Here is a 19,950-nt window from a genome sequence, read left to right as displayed (position 1 = left end):
ACCGCAGGGTCTAGGTGACATTACGGAAGTGGGTGCAGTAGTGTTGTAAGTGTAAGTGTCTGTAATTTCTTTATTCACATTCTTTTTTTTCCCGATGTTCCCGTCAGCTAACGGATGGGGCTAACAATGAGTGTGACGTGTATCCTGTTGCCAGTTTTCGTCGAATGTCCCCTCTTGTTAAATTTCCTTCTCTATGGTGATTGGCTGGTCCATTTCGAATCTCAATCTTCCATTAAGATGTGCTTGTGGCACGCGTAATCTTTCACAGCATTGTAAATCACTAGCATGCATTATATTTCAAGTTACGAATTCGTTACTTGGAGGTGCTACTAAGAGAGAAAAAGAACTAAATTTGGCTCGTTATTTCGAAATATTTCTAGTTTTAAGATTCGTAGCACAGAAATGTTTTTACTTTAAAGAATCGGCTTTTGGCTGGGGATTTTTCAAACCATTGATAATCTGAAAAAAATTGGTAATACAAAGTTTGTTCTAGTAACGAGATTTCGTTGTATCGTGCACACTAATCACGAGGCACACTTTAGGATAAATTCACTCACATTCTCTATTTTCTGGCCATCCAAACCTGATGTGCAGCTGTGTGTAGATAGCAGTGCATGGGTTTTTTGGAGGCCATGCAAAACAGTTGCATGTGCAGCGATTTGATGGAATTCTACACGGTTAAGACATTTCCCACAGGTATAATGCTCGCACAATGTTTTCTGACATCCTTTCTTTCACAGGAGCTCAACAAGCTGCTCACAGCTGCTTTTACATTTTTCATCACGTTCATATTGTGTGCCATGGGCTTGCATTACATGAGGGAACTGAAGCCACTTTGTGTGGTTTAGATGGAACCTACCTATCACAACCTTAGACACATTAGAATCAAGTAAATGCAGTAATGCCTCATTATAACGAAAGTTATAGGTATAGAGTAGTGAGAATTACTTAGTTATATCCATTACTTCGTTATTCCATTATCGCATGTAGTGCAGTTTCAATCTTTATGACGATTTCAAGAGGAATTTCACTTGCTTCCAATGTAGGATCCAGTGATTTCACTGCACATGATAAGGGAACACATGCCTTCTTAATTTGGAGAATAAGGCCATTTGCCAATAAAAACTAAGTAGTAAGCTATAGCTAAACTACTTTACATCAAGCGATGATGATGGCATTATGGTTAAATGCAGATCCAGGACATCACAGCTGTTGACCCTTGCCACAAGTTCTCCTGGTGCCTTGATGCCTGCATCCGGGAGAAAAACGTGGACACCAAGCGATCTCGGGAGCTTCAAGGCTTTCTTGACAGCATCAAGAGAGGCCAAGAACAAGTGTTGGGGTGTGTGCTCACTATATGCATTTTTTATTTTATTTTATCAGTGCAGGGTAGTCAATAAACTGATAATTATTATATCCTTGCTAACTATTTCATAGAACCAACTTGTAGCTGTTGTGTGGAATGAATACGTAAAAGTGGCCAAAATTTCTGACACCTTTTGGACACTTTGTGCCCAGTCACACTCGAAATTAAGCTGCAGCACCACCACCTGCTCCATAGAAGCAATGCGTTACGTTGACTGAAGTTTCAGGCGCCAAGCTGAATCTTGCTAAATTTTTTGGACATGATGCGCATGCGCGATGTTGCAAAACAGCAAATGTGGTGGCTGTGAACAAAGTTATTATCATTGAAGTTGTTGCCCCGCTCCCATTCGATCAAAAGTGAAGTGTTAAATATGACATTGGAGGGGTTTTGGTGCTGCATTGTTTGTACTGTAGAGGGCAGTTTGCTGAGGTGAACATAGCACTCGGTGTCGTCCAACTCTGGGTGACAATGGAGATTGTGTTGGAAAGTTGCGGCGGCCGAGTGGACGCAGAAGATTCATTTGCACCAAGCACCAAAGTGTGTGGACCCTACGTTTTTGGGGTGCTTTCCGAGTGCCACCTGACCGCTGTGAAGAGATCTTGGCCGACAAAGCAGCAGTGACTTTGGTTGCAGACTCCAAAATTTCAGAAGATACAGTTGACTCTCGTTACAACAGTCCCTGATAATCCGGGAAAAAAACAACCAATTTATCCAAAGTACATAATATCCGAAACAAGAAACTTTCGTCGCGATGTCTAACAACTTTAAACAAGTTAGTAACGACCGTCCAAAGTAAAAACAAAAAAAGTCCCAGTTTTGCCTGAAAGGCGAAGCATCAAGTGCAATAGCAAATTAAGCAAGATAAGCATGGCAACAGCAGTGAGCGAATTGGCCTTCATGCTGTCTCGCTTCAATGCGAACTAAACGTTGAAAGCACAGCGCATATGAAGCTACCGGCACTGGGCACACTTTGTCCACATAGATAGATATAGCGGGCGCGCATTTTATTCACATCACAGATTGCTTTCAAGATATGGCACCCACGCGGGCGTGCACTGTCCACATCGCAGATTGCTTTCAAGATACGGCGGCCGCACCATAAGCAGCAGCTACGGGCGTAGAACCCCCCTCTCTCTCACCTCCCCCATGCCTCACGTGTGAAAGAAGACGGCGCATTTCCGCCCCGCCTTCCTTACTCCATCGCACGCGCGATATTGAGCCGCGATCGTCGGCTGACCCCCGCAAGTCATTTGTCAACCCATGTCAATATGGCAAAAGCATGTTTTATATGGCCAATTCTGAAGAAAAAAAATTGCCACTAATTTCGCCCGCTGTAGCCGTTAGTCTGTTGTAGCACAGTCCATTAAAAGCGAACTTTGTTGCATTAATAAAATATGTAGAACAAACTAAGGCTGAAATATGGTCTGTTATATCCAAAAGTCTATTGTACGCGGGTCTGTTGTAACGAGCGTAGACTGAAATATTTTTTGGGGGGAGGGGCTACCTGATTATATACCGTATTTCTTCGTATCTAGGCCGATAGTTTTATTCAAATAATCATATACCAAACTCTAGGGTTGGCTTAGATTCAAGGATTTTAAAAAACATGCCAGTTTGTAATTAAAAATGATAAATATGGTGCATAGCTAGCGCCATCTAGAAAAGTCAGTATCGCAGCCGCTATTAGCCGCGCCAGTAGCCAACTGAAGTACACAAGCTGCACGAGTGACGTCGCTATTTTGATCTGTATTGTATCGGCGTGCAGTGTGGCCCATAGCGTAGCGTTCCCATAAAGGAACGAAACTGGGCCCGTATTCTGAAATGTTTGCCTTCCGCAAAGCTATCACCTTGGCCACGCCTCGGTCAACAGCGCGCGCTGATTGGTGGAAAATAAACAGCGCCATCTAGTAGTCCCAGCCTACGTAATTTTAACGTCATGGTGTCGATGGGTGCTCTCGACATACGTTGAATAAACGAACATGTCTTTTGGCGTTCAGTTGGTGGTGGAGTGTAGCAGAGATAAGACAGCTGGTAGTTTATAGTATTCTTTTTGGTGGCATCTTACACGCATTGTTTCGCAGCGATATTTAGTTGCTTCATATAAAATAAAGCATTTCACAATTCCTTTTTCAATTTATTTTACGTAAGGCGGCCGTAACTATCCGTAGGCAGTGCGCAGAACCCGTACTGTGGCCACTGCCCTCGAAAAACAACACACTGGAGCCGCTCTGCACTCGCACGGTGCTCCCTCTCATGTGATGTGCAGCGTTCAAGAGCATGTGTTGGTAGTGCACGCTGACATCAAGGGTAAGCAGTCACTTCTCTTGTTGAACGTGACTATTGCGGCGGCAAAACTATCACAGAAGGCGAACGTTTCAGAATACGGCCCCAGGTGATGCCACTATAGACTGTTTTATTGAGGGCGGCGCCATTTTCTGATCACAGCACCATCTATCGTGTGGCGCCATACTGGTATATGGGATTGCGCTAGAGGGTGCATGGCAAACGTGCTGTTGACGACGAGTGGCAAGTTTTCGTGCTTTCCAGAGAGTTGTCAACTAGTTATTTAGATTGGAAAACTTCTTAGCCTTTCGTCATGAACCTTTTAGCTTCGATATAGCCTCAATATCCTATGGCGATGGGCCTAGAGGCACTCCTGCAGCTCTCCCCACGATCGAAATAGGAAGTAACTCAAGTCTGAACGTTGTCGATAAGTAACGTATACATGTAACGTGTTATTATTGTATGTCTATCCTTGAATGCTATTAAGGTATCACTCGGGCGACAACAATCAGAGGTATACCTCCATGTGTCAAGTGGTGTGCCACGCCAACCTACATCCCAATCCAGGTAACTGCAAAGCTCCGAAGAAGCATGTTTTGCTAGCTTTCGTGGTACAGTGAAACCTAGTTAAACCGTAGTTGGCCGGAGCTCGGAAAAAGTACATACTAAACGGTAGTACTGCTTAACCGAAATAGCATGAGATCGCCCACTTACCTGTCAAAAACGGAAGAGAGTGTGTGATGAAAGGGGACAAAACATGCAATATTTACTTACTTCGCGCGACAAAAGTGTTATTTTCGTTTGATGCCGCGGCGGCCTAGCAGCGACGACAGTGGCTTCAAACTTACTGAAGCTGCGAGCCAGCTTTTCAACCAGCTCCCTCTTCTCGGCAAACACTCGCATTGCACATTCCTCGTTAGTGTGGCATATTCTCCGTGAACGGGCTGTTAAGAACGGCCCGATAACGTGCAAGTTTTGCCTGCCAGTTGCGACAGCAGCGGCAACCTTGTCTCGGAGCGCCACCATTACGCTCTAGCCTCGTCGCCATTGTGGCTAAACGGGCTCAGCAGACCAACTATTGTTACTTAGCCCGTGGGAACGTCTGCTGAGACCCCTTCCCACGCGCCGACCAAGACGCAAGACAATGGGCAGCCGGCAGGCGCGCTGCGAGGGTCAGCTCGGGGAATAAAATGCCCCTACGGTGCCTGGTCATCTCCCCTGTGGTGCCTCGTCGTCTCCCCTGTGGTGCCTCGTCAACTCGCCTACGGTGCCTCGTCAACTCGCCTACGGTGCCTGGACGGCCGTTTCCTTCACCTGGGTATCGGAGGAGGACCAAATGTTTATAAACCGCTATTGTGCGGCTGCTCAGGACACTCTCTCTCAAGCAGTCTTGTTAGACTGATGTACTTTCTCAAACAGTCATGCTAGACTGATGTAGATATTGTAAATAAACCCATATTCCTCGTTCTCGATGAGAAGCAGTCCTTCGCTTCATCAACGTCCTCAGCGTGGATAAGTTGGACGACGGCATGGGCCAGCTACCTTCTAATTCATGCCGGATTCCAATCTTGACAACGGGTTACGAGCGATGGGATTGAGCCCCCAATCCTGACAACTGGCTGACAGCAGTGAGATGGACTTTGCGACGTGGTGCTGTGTCTGCGGTGAGTGCTTGGTTCTTGCTTTGACTCTCTAGGCTTCATTTTGTGGTTGTTCTGTTCAGAACTGTAGGGAAGCTAGATTGTTGAGTGTTAGCTAGGTTGTGTTTTCCTAGGTAGATTTAGCGAGCAGGACCAAGGCAGTAAAGCAGCAATCATGGAGTTAAAAACACTGCTGAGAGACGAATTGTTGATTGTTGGCAAGGAACTGGGCCTAGATGTATGCAAGGAAAAGCTAAAATCGGAATTCCTGAAGCTAATTTCCGAACAGGCCAGTGAGGAAGAAATTGAAATGGGGTTGGAACTTCTGAAAAAAAGAGAAGAACGGGACAGAGAGAGAGAGAGGAACGCGAGTTAAGAAAAATGCAACTTGAACTTGAAAGCAAACGTTTGGAGTTGTCTCAAGGAAGTGAAGGGGCTCTGGGACGATCAAGTGAGGCAGAATTATACCGCATGGACAGGCTATTAAAGCCATTTGAGGTCGGGACCGACATAGGCTTGTTCCTATGCAATTTTGAAAGGACTTGCGAGAAGATGAACTTCGGCCCGAGTACCTGGCCACAGTGATTGCTGTCTATGTTGCCGTGTGAGGCGGCGGAAGTAATCGCCAGACTCAGTGCGGAAGATGCATATGATTATGCGAAAGTTAAGGCTAGTCTCCTGAAGAAATACTGCCTTTCAGCCGAAGCTTTTCGGCAAAGGTTTAGGAGCACAGGCAAGAAAGATAGCGAGGGGTATCCGGAGTTTGCATACGGCTTAAAGGCCAACCTAGTCGGGTGGCTGAAAAGCGCGGCGACATACAACAGCAGAGACATGATCATTGAATGCATGTGTCTAGAGCAGTATTACAAAAGCATCCCCCAAGCTGTGAAACTGTCGGTGCAAGACAGAGGGAATGTAAACACTGTGGAAAGGGTGGCTGAATTAGCCGAAGAGTACGCAACGCGTAGAAAGTTGAACCCCGAGGACGGAAATTGGGACGGTCGAAATAGAGCGCAGAAACCATTTCCGTTTAAAAGGGCTTCACAGACTAGACGATCGGAGCCTGTAGACGTGGAGGAAAAGCCCGCAGAAAAGAGCGAGGAGAAATCAAACGGAGAAACAGTACCAAAAGAGCGGAAAAGAAAATTCAAACCTTTCAGACCAATCCGCTGCTATAAATGCCACAAACTGGGACATATAGCTGTAAACTGCGGAAAGCCTAGTGTAGTTTTTTCCTACGTAGATGAAAAAGACGAGAATATGGAACTTTTAAGCCCATATCTTCACGACCTGCAAGTTAATGGCAAACCATGCCGGGTGCTAAGAGACAGTGCCGCCACGATGGAGATTGTCCATCCGTCTTATGTGACGGTAGATGACTTCACTGGAGAAGTAGCATGGATCAAACAGGTTGTAGAAGAACACAGCGTGTGTCTGCCCATGGCCAAAGGAAAAATCAGTGGACCATTCGGGGAGCTAGTGACCGAGGCTGCAGTTTCCAAATTTTTGTCACTGCAGTACCCTTACATTTTTTCGAATCGTTCAAGTCTGTTACTGCGTGAAAAAGGGCTTAAACTGGGAGAGGGCATAGTACAGGCATTGACCTGAGGCCAAGCTTGTAAGATCGTGTCGCTTTCGACTGAAAATGCTCAAGCTGCTCCAGCAGAAACAGAAAAGGTGATAACTTCAATACCCGAATCCAAGCTAGGCCCGAGGGACAAAAAAACAGTTGAGGAAAGCCTGCCAGCTGACCAGCTCAATGAGAGCATAGCACCAGAGTGTCAAAAGTTCAAGCCTGCAGGAAGAGCAAGCTGACACAGTCGCAAGCGAGACAGGGTCGTTATTATCACCGGCCTCAAAGAACTTTGATAAGCTCTTACGTGTGGACAGAGAGTCACGGGCAGCGGAGCAAAAGAATGATAACAGCTTAGCTAAATTACATCACACAGCTAAAGAAGGCATTGCTAGGCGTAACGTGACGATACATGAGAGAGGAGGATTGTTGTATCGGCACTACAGAGATCGAAAGGGCAGGATTTTAGATCAGTTAGTCGTACCTACTAGGTACAGAGAGGACCTTTTGAGTCTCTGTCATGGAAATGGGTGGTCCGGCCACCTAGGCATAAACAAATCAAAGGAAAGATTGCTTATGGAATACTACTGGCCTGGCTGTTTCAAAGACGTAGAAAACTTTGTAAGATCATGCGACGCCTGCCAGCGCTCGGGTAAACCAGGAGAGACATGGAAAGCTCCACTAAAGGTAGTGCCCTTAATAACAGAACCTTTCAGACGACTTGTGATTGACACTGTAGGGCCTCTGCCAAAAACAAAATCGGGTTATAGGTACTTGTTTACCATACTGTGTCCGGCTACAAAGTTTCCAGAAGCAATCCCTCTGAAAGAGCTCAGCTCCACCGAAGTAGTAGACGCGCTTTTGACAGTGTTTGCACGAGTTGGGTTTCCAGCCGAAATTCAGGCGGATCAAGGGTCAGTATTCAGCAATGCACTGACTTCCATATTCTTGCAAAAGTGCGGGGTAAGGTTAATACACAGTTCCGTCTATCACCCTCAGTCAAACAGTGTGGAAAGGTGGCGTTCAGTGCTTAAGCGAGTTTTGCGTGCGCTCTGTTACGAGCACAAGGAGGACTGGGAGAACTGTCTGCCGGCAACTGTTTGCTTTGTGAACGGTTCCACATGAAGCGACAGGGTTCTCGCCAGCAGAACTAGTGTACGGGAGGACACTCCGTTTCCCACTGAGAATGTTAGAGAGATGTGGGAGGAAAAAGGGGAGAGTCCAACAGTGGTTGAATACATGCTAAATCTGCTGGAACGGCTAAGCGCAACCCAAGAACTAGTCGAAAAGAACATGGGAGTAGCTCAAAAGAACGCCAAATTCTATTACGACAAGAATGCGAGGCTTCGTACGTTTAAGGCTAAGCCCCATGAGCACGATTTTGTGCGTGACGAGCGACGGCTTCGAGCAACGAATCGGGCCGTCGCGCGAACAGATCGCTCGTTCCTGTCGCGCGATCGCTCAGTTCTGCAAATCTAGAATTCGTCGCCCGGAAGTGCTATGAGCGACTAGCCAATAGCGCGAAGCCGGAACTGGATGTACATAACAAGTACTTCTGATTGTCGCACGGAACAAGCAAACGATTGAATTTTTATATGTGCAAGGATAAGAACCTACTGCAAGACATTCAGAAGTATTTTATGCTACTTCTTACAGTAAAACAAATCAACTTAAGTTAATAAAGCACGCGTCACGCTAGTTTCGGCGCCTATAGTGCTGCCCTCATACCGGCAACACTGGGGAGACGTCGCTCGAAGTCGTCGCTTGCATGGGGTACGACCTGTAGGCGACGAGTGAACGCAACAGCCATCTCCATCGCGTCGCTTGTCGCTGTCGCGCGCAAGATCGCTTGCATGGGGTTCATACTTAAACGCCGGAGACCAGGTAATGATCCTCAAACCTTCAAGAAAGAACAAGCTTGAAGTTCACTGGGACGGGCCCGTTAAAGTGTTGCACAAACTTTCAGAAAGTGCCAGCCACTATGCCGCATTCATCTCACCTGTAGGCACTTTTCGCCCTCTTGCACTCCGCTTCAAGCTGAAAAACGCGCCGTTTAGCTTCTCTAATGTTGAATTCCAATGGCGGAGTCGGAGCAAGTTTTTCTGCTTGTTTCAGAGCAAGTTTGTTCCAATGACGGAGTGAGGGCGAGGGTAAGGTGTTCCAATGAGAGAGTCGGAGTGGATTCAGAGCGGGAGTCACTCCGTGGAGCAGAAAAAGATGCTCCGCCAAAATCAGCGGAGTGGACCGGAACTCTGCGTGACGTATTTCCTTTACCATGTTTGTCTGCTGGGAGGCGCCACCAGTCACGACTCGCGAGGAAGCAAAAGCTGCTGCACGCTTGGCGAGATATCCATTCCGCACTTTTAAAGAAAAACAGTTAAACGGCGCTGAAGAGACAAGTGACGGGTGCGGCGGTGCCGGGAGCAAAGAGCAGAAGGAAATGGTAGCACGCAAGGCATCCTGGGTAACTCCGCCTTGCTCCGGCGGCGCAAGTTGTGCTCCAGTCACGGATTTGGAAGCGTTGCTCTACGCCAGAGGAGTGCTCGCTCGCGGAGTCTGTCGGCCACTCCGACTCCGCCATTGGAGTTTAACACTAGTTAATGGATATTGTCTTAAAAGACTTGCAGGAGTTCGCCTTGCCATATCTGGATGATGTAGCAATTTTTTCGGACAGCTGGGAACAACAGGTATCGCACCTCAAACAGGTGTTCTCACGGTTGAAGGAAGCCGGCTTAACGATGAAAGCGGAAAAGTGTAGATTTGGTTGTTCACAGGTTACTTATCTCGGCCATGTTGTCGGCCAGGGCATGAGACGGCCGGCCGAGCTGAAAATAGCTACGATTGGAGAATTTTCTCAGCCGCGCACGAAAACAGACTTGTGGGGTACTATCAACCGTACATTCCGAATTACTCGCAAATGGCAAGTCCATGAACGAACGCCCTCCGAAAGGGAGCACCGAGTAGCGTACACTGGGATAAAGACAAAGAGAACGCTTTCCAAAGTTTGAAAACGCTATTGGTTTCTCGTCCTGTGCTTCGCGCGCCAGACTACACAAAGGAATTCATAGTTCAATGCGACGCAAGCGACAGAGGTATGGGTGTGGTACTTAGTCAGGTCGGCGACGATAACGAGGAGCGTCCTATCCTCTATGCCAGCCGTAAACTAAATGTAAGAGAGGAAGCCTACAGCGCTTCTGAGAAGGAATGCACTTGTTTAGTTTGGGCTGCCCAGAAGGTGTCGTGTTACTTGTACGGAGCGAAGTTCATCTTCGAAACCGACCACTGTCCTCTGACGTGGCTCAATCAAATGTCACACAAAAATGGCCGCTTGCTCCGATGGAGCCTCACTCTCCAAGAGTACAACTTCTCCGTTAGATATAAGAAGGGAAAGTTGCATAGCAATGCGGATGGTTTGAGCAGGCTAATTTGAATTCTGCGTTTGAGGGTCCCGCCTAAATTTTAGGGTTACTAGTGTTAATTTTATTAAGCCAAGAAGATCCCCTCTCATTTAGCAGGATTCTGTTCATGATTGCTGAATTTGTCAGCACGAAATTCCTTCAAAAATTGGCATAGCGAAATGCAGCATTTTTTGTTTCTGCACTTATGTTTTCTTTGGAGCCTAGTGGGTCTAAAGTGAGAGCCAAGGTACGTCATCTCAGCGCAGAGCCGTGTTGTGAGGTTCGTTTTGCAGTTGCCTGTCCTTGTTGGATGTTTTGGGGCGGTGACATCATTACACAAGTGGTCGCTGCGAGCCAAGGCATCACCCCCTGGCCACCAGCCATTCTCATCCTGCCCAGCGGTTGACAGCGCTGGACAGTCGAGATTTTCCGGGCCATAGAAGCGCTGTTAAGAACGGCCAGATGACGTGCAAGTCTTGCCTGGCAGTTGCAACAGCAGCGGAACCTTGTCTCGGAATGGCGGCGAGGCTCTAGCCTCGCCGGCATTGTGACTAAACGGGCTCAGTGGACCAACTATTCTTACTGAGCCCGCGGGAACGTCTACTGAGACCCCTTCCCACGCGCCGACCAAGATGCAAGACAATGGGCAGCCGGCGGGCTCACTGCGGGGTTCAGGTCGGGGAATAAAATGCCCCTACGGTGCCTGGTCGTCTTCCCTACGGTGCCTCATCAACTCGCCTACGGTGCCTGGACGGCCGTTTCCGTCACCTGGGTATCGGGGGAGGACCGAGTGTTTATAAACCGCTGTTGTGCGGCTGCTCAGGACACTCTCTCTCAAGCAGTCTTGTTAGACTGATGTACTTTCTCAAGCAGTCATGCTAGACTGATGTTGATACTGTAAATAAACCCATATTCCTCGTTCTCGATGAGAAGCAGTCCTTCCCTTCATCAACGTCCTCAGCGTGGATAAGTTGGACGACGGCATGGGCCAGCTACCTTCTAATTCATGCCGGACTCCAATCTTGACAATGGGTTACGAGCGATGGGATTGAGGCCCCAATCCTGACAGGGCGCGGTAGCGTTGCAGAAGTCGCGGGACACCTTTTCATTGCATGGTGCTGTTCTCGTCGTGACGATTGCATTCGTGAGGCTGACGTAACGTGAAGCTTTTGCCACTGTCGGGCCTGGTTTCCGTGTCATCCATATCACTGTCACTGGGCGACACTTCGGCAAGACAGAGACAACGATGGCGAAAAGTCGCACCTCACTGCCGATATCTCTTCGCGGTCGCAGCAGCACTGCCGAGCAACTTCTTCGCATTCCAAATGCCACACACCGTAGTCAACACTAGACCCATGTTGCATGCCAGTGCCAACTTCATCATGTCACGTTTGACAGCACGAACAATTTTTAATTTTTCTTCTATGCTGAGCACCCGGCGTCTTTTTTTATCTGAGCTTCGGCATGACACAAGTCCTCGCTTACACGACGCCACAACGCTCTCTGGGATGGCGCCGAAATGATGTTGATGTGGCTTCACGCACAAACGCACAGGGCACTTGGAAGTCGTTGTTCAGATCTCTGAGGCTTGTTCTACCGGGCCACACGATGGGGACGAAGCACCACCGTGTTTGCGCGCCGAAAAATGGAAACACTATGTGTTAACCGATACGGACGCAGTAATCTGGTATGGTTTATGCAGATACAAAACACATTATGTTCAATGGCCGCTGAGTCGGTGATTTATTGTTCAATGGCCGCTGAGTCGGTGATTTGACTTTACTACTTTTAAAATTAAACTACTGTTTAAGCGGGTGCGGTTTAACGAGGTTTTACTGTACGATTTTCTAAACATTGTTTATCTAGCACCCGGCATCAAGCTTTACAAAATAAAGAATTCTAAAATAACTCAATCGAAAGGGCTGTTAACATGGATAAAATGAGCTGATAATAGTGGCTGCGAATATGGCACGATCAACCAGACGCACGACGCATTGAAAGAGTATGTGCACTCTTAGATCTCAAATGGTGCCTGTGCGTGCAAGGGCACCTTGCCTACTCAAGAGAGCTGAAAAACGGAACTACTCTTTGCAACAGCAAGCACTTTATTTTCTGCAGTAATACAGCGTGCGATGAGTGGTGTCAACAGCTTGCCGGCGAGATTCGGAAGCACGGAGAGCCGATGTAAACTAGCGTCGGCCGGCGCACAGTAGGCATGGCTTTGGTTACAGAATGGAAAAGAACCCACCTTCATTTCTTAATCGCCACCTACTGTTTTCATAACATGTCCTCGGTCAACTTCCATCAGAAAGTTGGTAGCCAAGCATGATAATCTTAGAACATGTTTGAACAGAATAAGTTTAATGTGTGTGCATGAAGAAATAGTTAGCTTCATCCATTTGCAATAGCTAACCGACTCGAATGGGCACCTTTCTTTCATATCCCAGTTTGATCATGGGTGCCCCGTTCCAAGTTTGCCGCCGAGTGCTCACTGTGAACAAAACCTTCTGAACTTGCAAGCGATTACATCAAGTCCTCTCTGTTTATACTGGTGCTACAAGGCGGATGGTTCTCTGCTATCACATCAGTGTCCACGAAGTCGCTGCAGCTGAAGATACACTTCACACTTGCTTCCTAAAGTTATTTTTGCAGCGGAGCACAGCAAAATAGTAGCCCATTGAGCTTGAGTCATCTGACATTGCAGCAATCCCAGGCAGAACACGTTAAAATCACTAATTCGCAATTAAACCGCTACCTTTCCAAGCTGTCGCTGGGAGGAAACGGAATCCGCACATACCAGTGCGAGGAGGAGAGCGGCGCGGCGCGCTGGTTTGAAGCTACGTTCCTCCTTGCCAATAAAATGGTCTATAGTGCCGTTTTCAAACGAAAAGTTGTGCTAGCCGCAGAGGCATCGTCAAACATTTAAGGGGGGACACGGGTTCTGGAGACCAAAAAATCAATATTTTGAAAACAGTATTTTCGGAATTTCCAATTTATTCTACCACTTCACCAAATTTTGTGAATGCTAAATCAATATTTTAGCTGTAATATAAATTTTTGGCACCAGTGTGGGCTAAATATGAGCCAAAGTTTCCATAATGAAGTGCTTTTTCCACGGCACGTGACGGCCCCCGCAGTCGTTTAGTAGCGCTGACCCATATATCGTTTGAAAGAGCAGTCTGTCGTCTTAATTTTTCCGCTACCACCGGCTCTATTCGCACATTGGCAGTAAAGAAATTCCGCCTCAAAAAGAAGACCCAATGCGTGCTGTAATTGGTTGAGAAAGGCACGTGACGCTCAGCTAGCCACGCCATTGGCTAAGCTGGTGTCGTCTGCATCACTTCGTGGCCGCTCCGCACACGCCGTGCGTGCGAACGAGGTTTCGTGCACTGACAGCGATGCCGACCTCGACTCTGAAGTTCACTACGAAGTTCAAATTTAGAAAAAAAAAGGAAGAGGAAGTCGGCGTACAACCGGTACAACGTCGAGAAACAACACTCCGCTGCGCCGCTTCCCGATGACATCGATAAGGCACGTTTATAATCCGACGTTATCGGTGCATGGGCGAGCATCGCTCAACGTGGGGCGCTTCAGAGCCCGTTGGCTGCGTCCGGTTATGCTGGCTGCACCAGTGTGTCAAACCGTGGGTCTAACAATAGACGCTGTTGTTCTCGCCAACGTGACGTAACATGTGCGCACGCTCACGCTACGTTGGACTATAGTAGCCTGCCCGCTCCTGCAGTCGAGCAACGCCGCAGATCCCTATGGCGTGTTAGGCCTATAGTCCCCCAAAGCGCTCCTGACAACGGCCGCATTTCATCGACATTTTGGCACGACGCTACTATTTTGTAGCTGGAATTTTATTTGGCGTAGTGACAGTAAAGCTCAAGGAAAACTTTAAGCATTAGCGCCAACTCATGCTACTGACCGAAAATCGGAACTACTAAATAGCATTGACGACACTACTGCCGCGAAAAACAAAATGCTGGCTACGTCTGCTGAGCAGGCATCTGCTGAAAACTTGCAGCCGGTGCTCGGAAGGCACCACCGTAGTGACACTAGCCAGACAGACTACATTCCTGGAGGCTACTAATGCAATAGCAGTTGTATATATTCAAGTTTTTTGTTTCGTTCTGTTATAAAAATAAGCTCATTTTGTTTCTTTTCTCAGAATCTCATTTTTGGTGTTTTTTTAAACTTGCCGAAGCGCTATCTCGGTCTTCAGGGCACATAGAACCATAATTTTAACAGTGGCATGTAGCTACATGTGTGTAGTACACCATGCTAAAAGCAGATTTCTTAATTTCGCTTTTGTAAAGTTAAAATCTGGCTACTAATGGGACCACATGATTGCCATGTCTGGAGATAGAACTTCAAATTGCTGTAAAATTGGTAATACCTGCAATATAAAAAAAGTGGTCCTACAGTTGTGTTGCTGGCTGGCTGATACTCTTACAATTGTTCAGACAAACAATAGACTATTAATTTTACTTATATCTGGAACCACTCAGTCAGTTTAAAAAGTAATTATAGTTTTAAAATCAGCATGAGAAACTGTCTGGGGACACTTTTTATTAAATTTAGTCAAAAAATGTAAAAAAAAGATTTTACACCCCTCTTTCCCCCTTAAGCCGGGTGGGACTTCGGCATCGATGAGAAAAATGTCCATCGTTGGAGGGGTAACGGGCTACGCTTTTTACGCATGCCGCAACGAGGAGATGACTGCGTTAAGGAAAATAAGCGTGCAATAACAGAGATGAGCTGTTCACCGAAATTGTGCCGCGTTTCGATGCATGCGAGCCGTGCCGCACTGTCTGCGCATGCATGGGCGCGCTTGCGCGCGTCCACAAGCATGCGTGTGGTCTGGCTAGCTGCATTGATAACGTGGAGTGAGCCCGGCATGTTCATTCGGGGGTCGGCTTAGAATCGGGGCTGAGCTAGATTCAAGTAAATACGGTAGAATATTTTTTACAGTCCCTTCCGTGTAAGAAAAGTTAGTCAGCGGCTGTACTTTGACGGTAGCTACACTGAAGTCGCTCTTTAGTGTAGCTAAATTTTGTTATACAGCCGAACCCCGTTGATATGTTTCTAAAACTGTTGTCTTCCCGGCTACTTTATTGTGTTTTCACGGTTCCGATTTAGATCCCATTGACTCCTATGTATTATGTTCCCATTTGATGTGTCACCATTCTGTAATGTTACCGCATCTTACGTTGTGTTTTAACACGGTGGTCATGTAAGTTTAGCGTTAAAGAGGGAAATTAGCTGTCATGCATTGCAACAAGCGAACGAGACGTGGGTATGAGCAACTGAAGTCGCACGAGCCTAGCGCTGCACAACTGTCATGAGAAAACGTGCACAGAGCAGTTGGCGAAGCACCTGAAAAAGTTTGCATCGGTTAAAACCTACCGGGAACCAACGTGCATGCTAGGCCATATCTACGTTTATTTTGTGGCCTACAACGGTCTTAAAGTGACCCTGAAACTATTTTGACAATTTCATACAATCGTTCCGAGTTGTTAGGGTACGTGGCGCATTTACACGCTCTGGGTAAAGTGTGTACCGTATTTACTCGAATCTAGGCCTGCCCCGATTCTGAGCCGACCCCCGAATGTCCGAAGCCAGAATAAATAAAAAAACTTGCCTCGAATGTAAGCTGAACGAAAAAGTGAGGGCAGCGTTCACAAAATGAAAAACATATTTATTTAATATGAGCATGCCAAGCTCACTGTAAGTCATATTGGTGCTAACCTCGTTGGTTTGCAGATGCGTCGAAACGCAGCGCGATCTCGATGAACAGCTCCTCTCTGTCATTGCATGCTTATTTTCCTTATCGCTGTCATCTCCTCGTTGCGGAACACGCAAAAGGCGTCTCCCATTGACCCCTCCAACGATGGACATTTTTCTTATCGATGCTGAAGTCCTGCCTGGCTTGAACATTTGACGATGCCTCTGTGGCTAGCACAACTTTTCGTTTGTGGCATCGCCTGTTTGGTGCCATTACGATAATGCTGGGCCACACGGTCAATACTTAGCTACTATACCGATACGACACACGTCAAAAGGGCGAAGTCACTTGTGTAATTCGGTTGGCTACTGGAGCGGCTAGTAGCAGCTGCAATACTGACTTGTCTAGATGGTGCTAGCTATGCACCATATTAATCATTCTCAATTACAAACTGGTGAGTTTTTTAAAATCCTCGAATCTAAGCCGCCCCTAGAGTTTGGTATATAATTATTTGAAAAGAACTCTAGATTCGAATAAATACGGTAATTTATTATACGGTTTTAAATATGTGCATCGCTACCGATCGCAGCCATGCCACTACCCTGAGTTTTCAGCTGCCCCCACTAAATTTATGTCAGTTGGGCGAGCTATCCGATTGGCTATCAACATTGTGTCATCGATAAACTTTCCAACTTTATGGGGAACAAATGTTGTTCATACTAGTTGGAATATTGGTTAATTTTTTTCTATAAAAGGTCGCAGTTTTGCCCAAAAGGCGAAGCATTAATTGTGATAGCAAATTAGTAGGCAGCTATACGAAGTAAGGATAGTAGTCTTATCAGCCATATAAACTTGTAAATGTTTGCTTACTAACTAAACTAATAAGCATGGTGTCACGCGTGCACAAGCAACCATGAACACATATCATTCAATAACCATGGAAACTTCCTGTCAAAATGCTGGAGGGAGGAAGCACAGCAGTAGCAGCCAGCGAATTTGCCTTCGTGCTGCCTCTCATTTCAATGCAAGCTAAATAGCGATAACACGGCGTACACGAAGCTGTCAGCACTCTGCCCCCATTGCAGATCGCTTTCAAGATACAGTCGAACCGTACTATATTGAACAGCGCAGTGATCGCAAAATAGTTCGATATAGCCAGAATTCGATATATAAGATCACGTAAAAAAATTGGAGGACGCTTAAGCTTCGCCTTCAAGAGTGGAACGCGATAGCGTTATTGCACCTCGTTCGCACCGCCCACTCATTCGCTCAGCATGCTCTTGAGTCACACAGACGAAATGTGCGCCTGAGCAAGTGGAACGAACCAAAGTACTCTGTGACTTGGAGGGAGAAACAATCTACACGAGCCAAACGTCGTGATCGGCACGGACAGCCAGGCTGTGATGTGCCATGAAGGCGGACGCAATCGTGGGGCTGACGCTTCGATGGGATCGTCCTCTATCTCGCTTTGGAGCACCATGCAGACGCATGACTCCTCGCCAGCAGCACGGCACACATCGCAGGGGACGCTTTCCCACCAGATGCGCTTCGGCACAACGATCACATCAGAGGCGTCCCGCATCGGACGCTGCACCTAAGAATCACGCTGTGAGCAGAAAGAGGAGTTGCGTCGCCTAAACACGAGGGTTCGAGTGACGCACGCTGGAAGTTGGAAGGGGAGAGAGCGAGAAAACTTATTAAATGCAAGGGTATTGGGGCATCCTCGCACCGGTCCCCGCACGGCCCCAATGCACTCAAATGAGACAAAGGGGAGACGCGGGCAAGTGGCGCGACACCTGTCAGGGCAGCGCTGTGCATTGCGAGGAGGGGGTCTTCTGTGTTTGCCGCAAGGTGGCTCTGCGCGTGTGCCAAGCGCAGAAGAAATGTAGTGGAAACGTACTTCGCTACTCGTTGAACTGCGACTTCTGTAATTTACATGTTCATAATTACCGATATACACCGCAGTATAACTTTCTGCGGCACGTTTCTAAGGCAACACCGCATTCACTAGAGGTGCTTTTGTCCCGCTTTGAACCATTGAACTCATGGCTAAGTGGTAGCATTTCTGCCTTACACTCCGGAGGCCCTGGTTCGATTTCCACCCAGCCCATCTTTGCCGCTCCTCATATTCAAGCTGCTCCTCATGAGTCTAATATGTTGCCTACCATAGCGGTGCTGCACAACGATGAAATCATTTGCGAGGCTGGTTCTTTAAATATGACAGGCTAGTGAGATCACTCCCCTTGTAGCAAGCTGCCGCCACTGTGGCCACTTGTGCAACAGTAATATTTACCGGGAAACATGCGGTGAGCACTAGGTGCATTGCATTGTTAGCAGGAGCGCCTCATCATCAATGATGTGGTTTGGATGCTTGTTTTGGGCTTCTTTATTGTAATGAATGCTGTGCTGTATGTTGCATGTGTGATACCAAAGAAAGTATGCACTTTTCACTTTACTCTCTGAAGGTTTCTTTCTTTAATTGCTGCAGATATTTTTTTTTCTGTGAGGACGATGCTACAAAAATTCCCGTCCAACTGGAGGCTAACAGCTTCGCAGTAATAGTTTTAGCGTGTCTGATATTTGGGTAAGCGCAAGCACAAGCGGACTGGGCGGTTTACCAGATGAGTGGAGGCACAAATATGGACGGCCTGCACATTTCAGCCACCTGATGGTACAGAGCTCAACCAAAAACAGAGCTAATATAGTAGTAACCAAGTGTATTCTACTCATTATGAAACTGCAGCATGCATGCACAGCAAAACGAGACACAAGGCAATGTTAGCACACAAGTGCTGGCTTGTGTTTGCCTTTGCCTTTTGTTTCGTTTGTTGTGTGCGCTGTAGTTTCGTAATGAATAGCCACCAACTTGCCCAAGTTTCACTACTTTTACAATTTATAAGTGTATTCTACTTTACTACTGGTGTAAATTTTCGGCAGGAGTGTAATCATGAACATGTCTTTTTAAATGTTTATTATGTTTTACACTTGGTGTAAGAGTTGGGGTCAGACATGTCAAAGGGGGTAGCTGGCCCATGACGTCCAACTCATCCACGCTAAGGACATTGTTGAAGGGAGGAACTTGTTCTCACCGAGAAGGAGTACTGGGTTTATTTACAATATCTACATGAAGAGTGGAGAACGTTACATCTCAGCAGTCTAGCATGGCTGAATTGAAGCACACTGAGGAGCCGAAAAAGTTTGTTTAAAAACCCTCTGTGCTCCCTAGATCCCTAGGCCAAGGAAATCTGCCTTCCCACCTTTGTTCATTCAAAGCATCCGAAGTTGTCGAAGGACCCGCATTGAGGGTGAGGGTTCACACAGTCACTCCCATACCTTTGTTCACTGAACACACAGAAAGGAGGGGAGCTTCGTAGACAGGGATTGTCACGCTTGGCTCAAGCTGGGGCATTTTGGTTCCTGGGATGAACCAGCAGTTAGCTGAAGTGTCTGTTGAACTCCCATGGGGGTTACCGGAGTCCATGAGGGAATGCCTTATAAAACCCTTTTCCAGGAGTTTTCTTCATCCATTGGTTCGTGTAGACGACAGTGAACCAACAAACAACACTCAATCCGCCAAACGTGTCTCGCCTTGCTGTCGCTGCAGGTTTGTCCGAGGGGGACGCATTGTTAGCTTCACGAAGCGATTCGTCACAGGGGTGCAGGAGAGCCTAGAAGGTCACTACCCCCGCTGGCCTATCGTAACATTGGTTACAGCTGTGTGTTTGGCTGGTCAAGCTCTGAGCCACCAGGTGGCTGCACTATGCAAGCTGCAAAGGCTGTTCACATTTACGCTAAAGCCCCTTCATCACAGCGGTAGTATTATAGAGGGGCTTTGGTTTATGCCTCCGCCAAAACGCCCAACTCTCCTGCGGTTACTGGAATCCCGGAGATGCTGAGCACTGCAACAGAACGCTCACAATGCACGCTGCTTGGAGAGCTCTCACAGGTAATCAACAGCCAGG

The 19,950-nt window shown here is 47.2% G+C and overlaps 1 protein-coding gene across 1 annotated transcript in view; it reads left to right on the top strand.

Moving 5' to 3' along the window:
• NELF-B (negative elongation factor B) overlaps positions 1-19,950 on the top strand; it is an 80,134-nt gene that overhangs the window by 7,963 nt on the left and 52,221 nt on the right. Inside the window, exon 4 of the mRNA XM_050191631.3 lies at positions 1,194-1,342. Within this exon, the coding sequence (XP_050047588.1) occupies positions 1,194-1,342 (149 nt within the window). The remainder of the gene's footprint in view (positions 1-1,193; positions 1,343-19,950) is intronic.

The sequence above is a fragment of the Dermacentor andersoni genome, chromosome 1 (genome assembly GCF_023375885.2).
Source record: "Dermacentor andersoni chromosome 1, qqDerAnde1_hic_scaffold, whole genome shotgun sequence".
NCBI classification, from domain to species: domain Eukaryota; kingdom Metazoa; phylum Arthropoda; class Arachnida; order Ixodida; family Ixodidae; genus Dermacentor; species Dermacentor andersoni.
The sequence above is the reverse complement of the archived record's forward strand: the minus strand, read 5'-3'. Positions and strand labels throughout refer to the sequence as shown.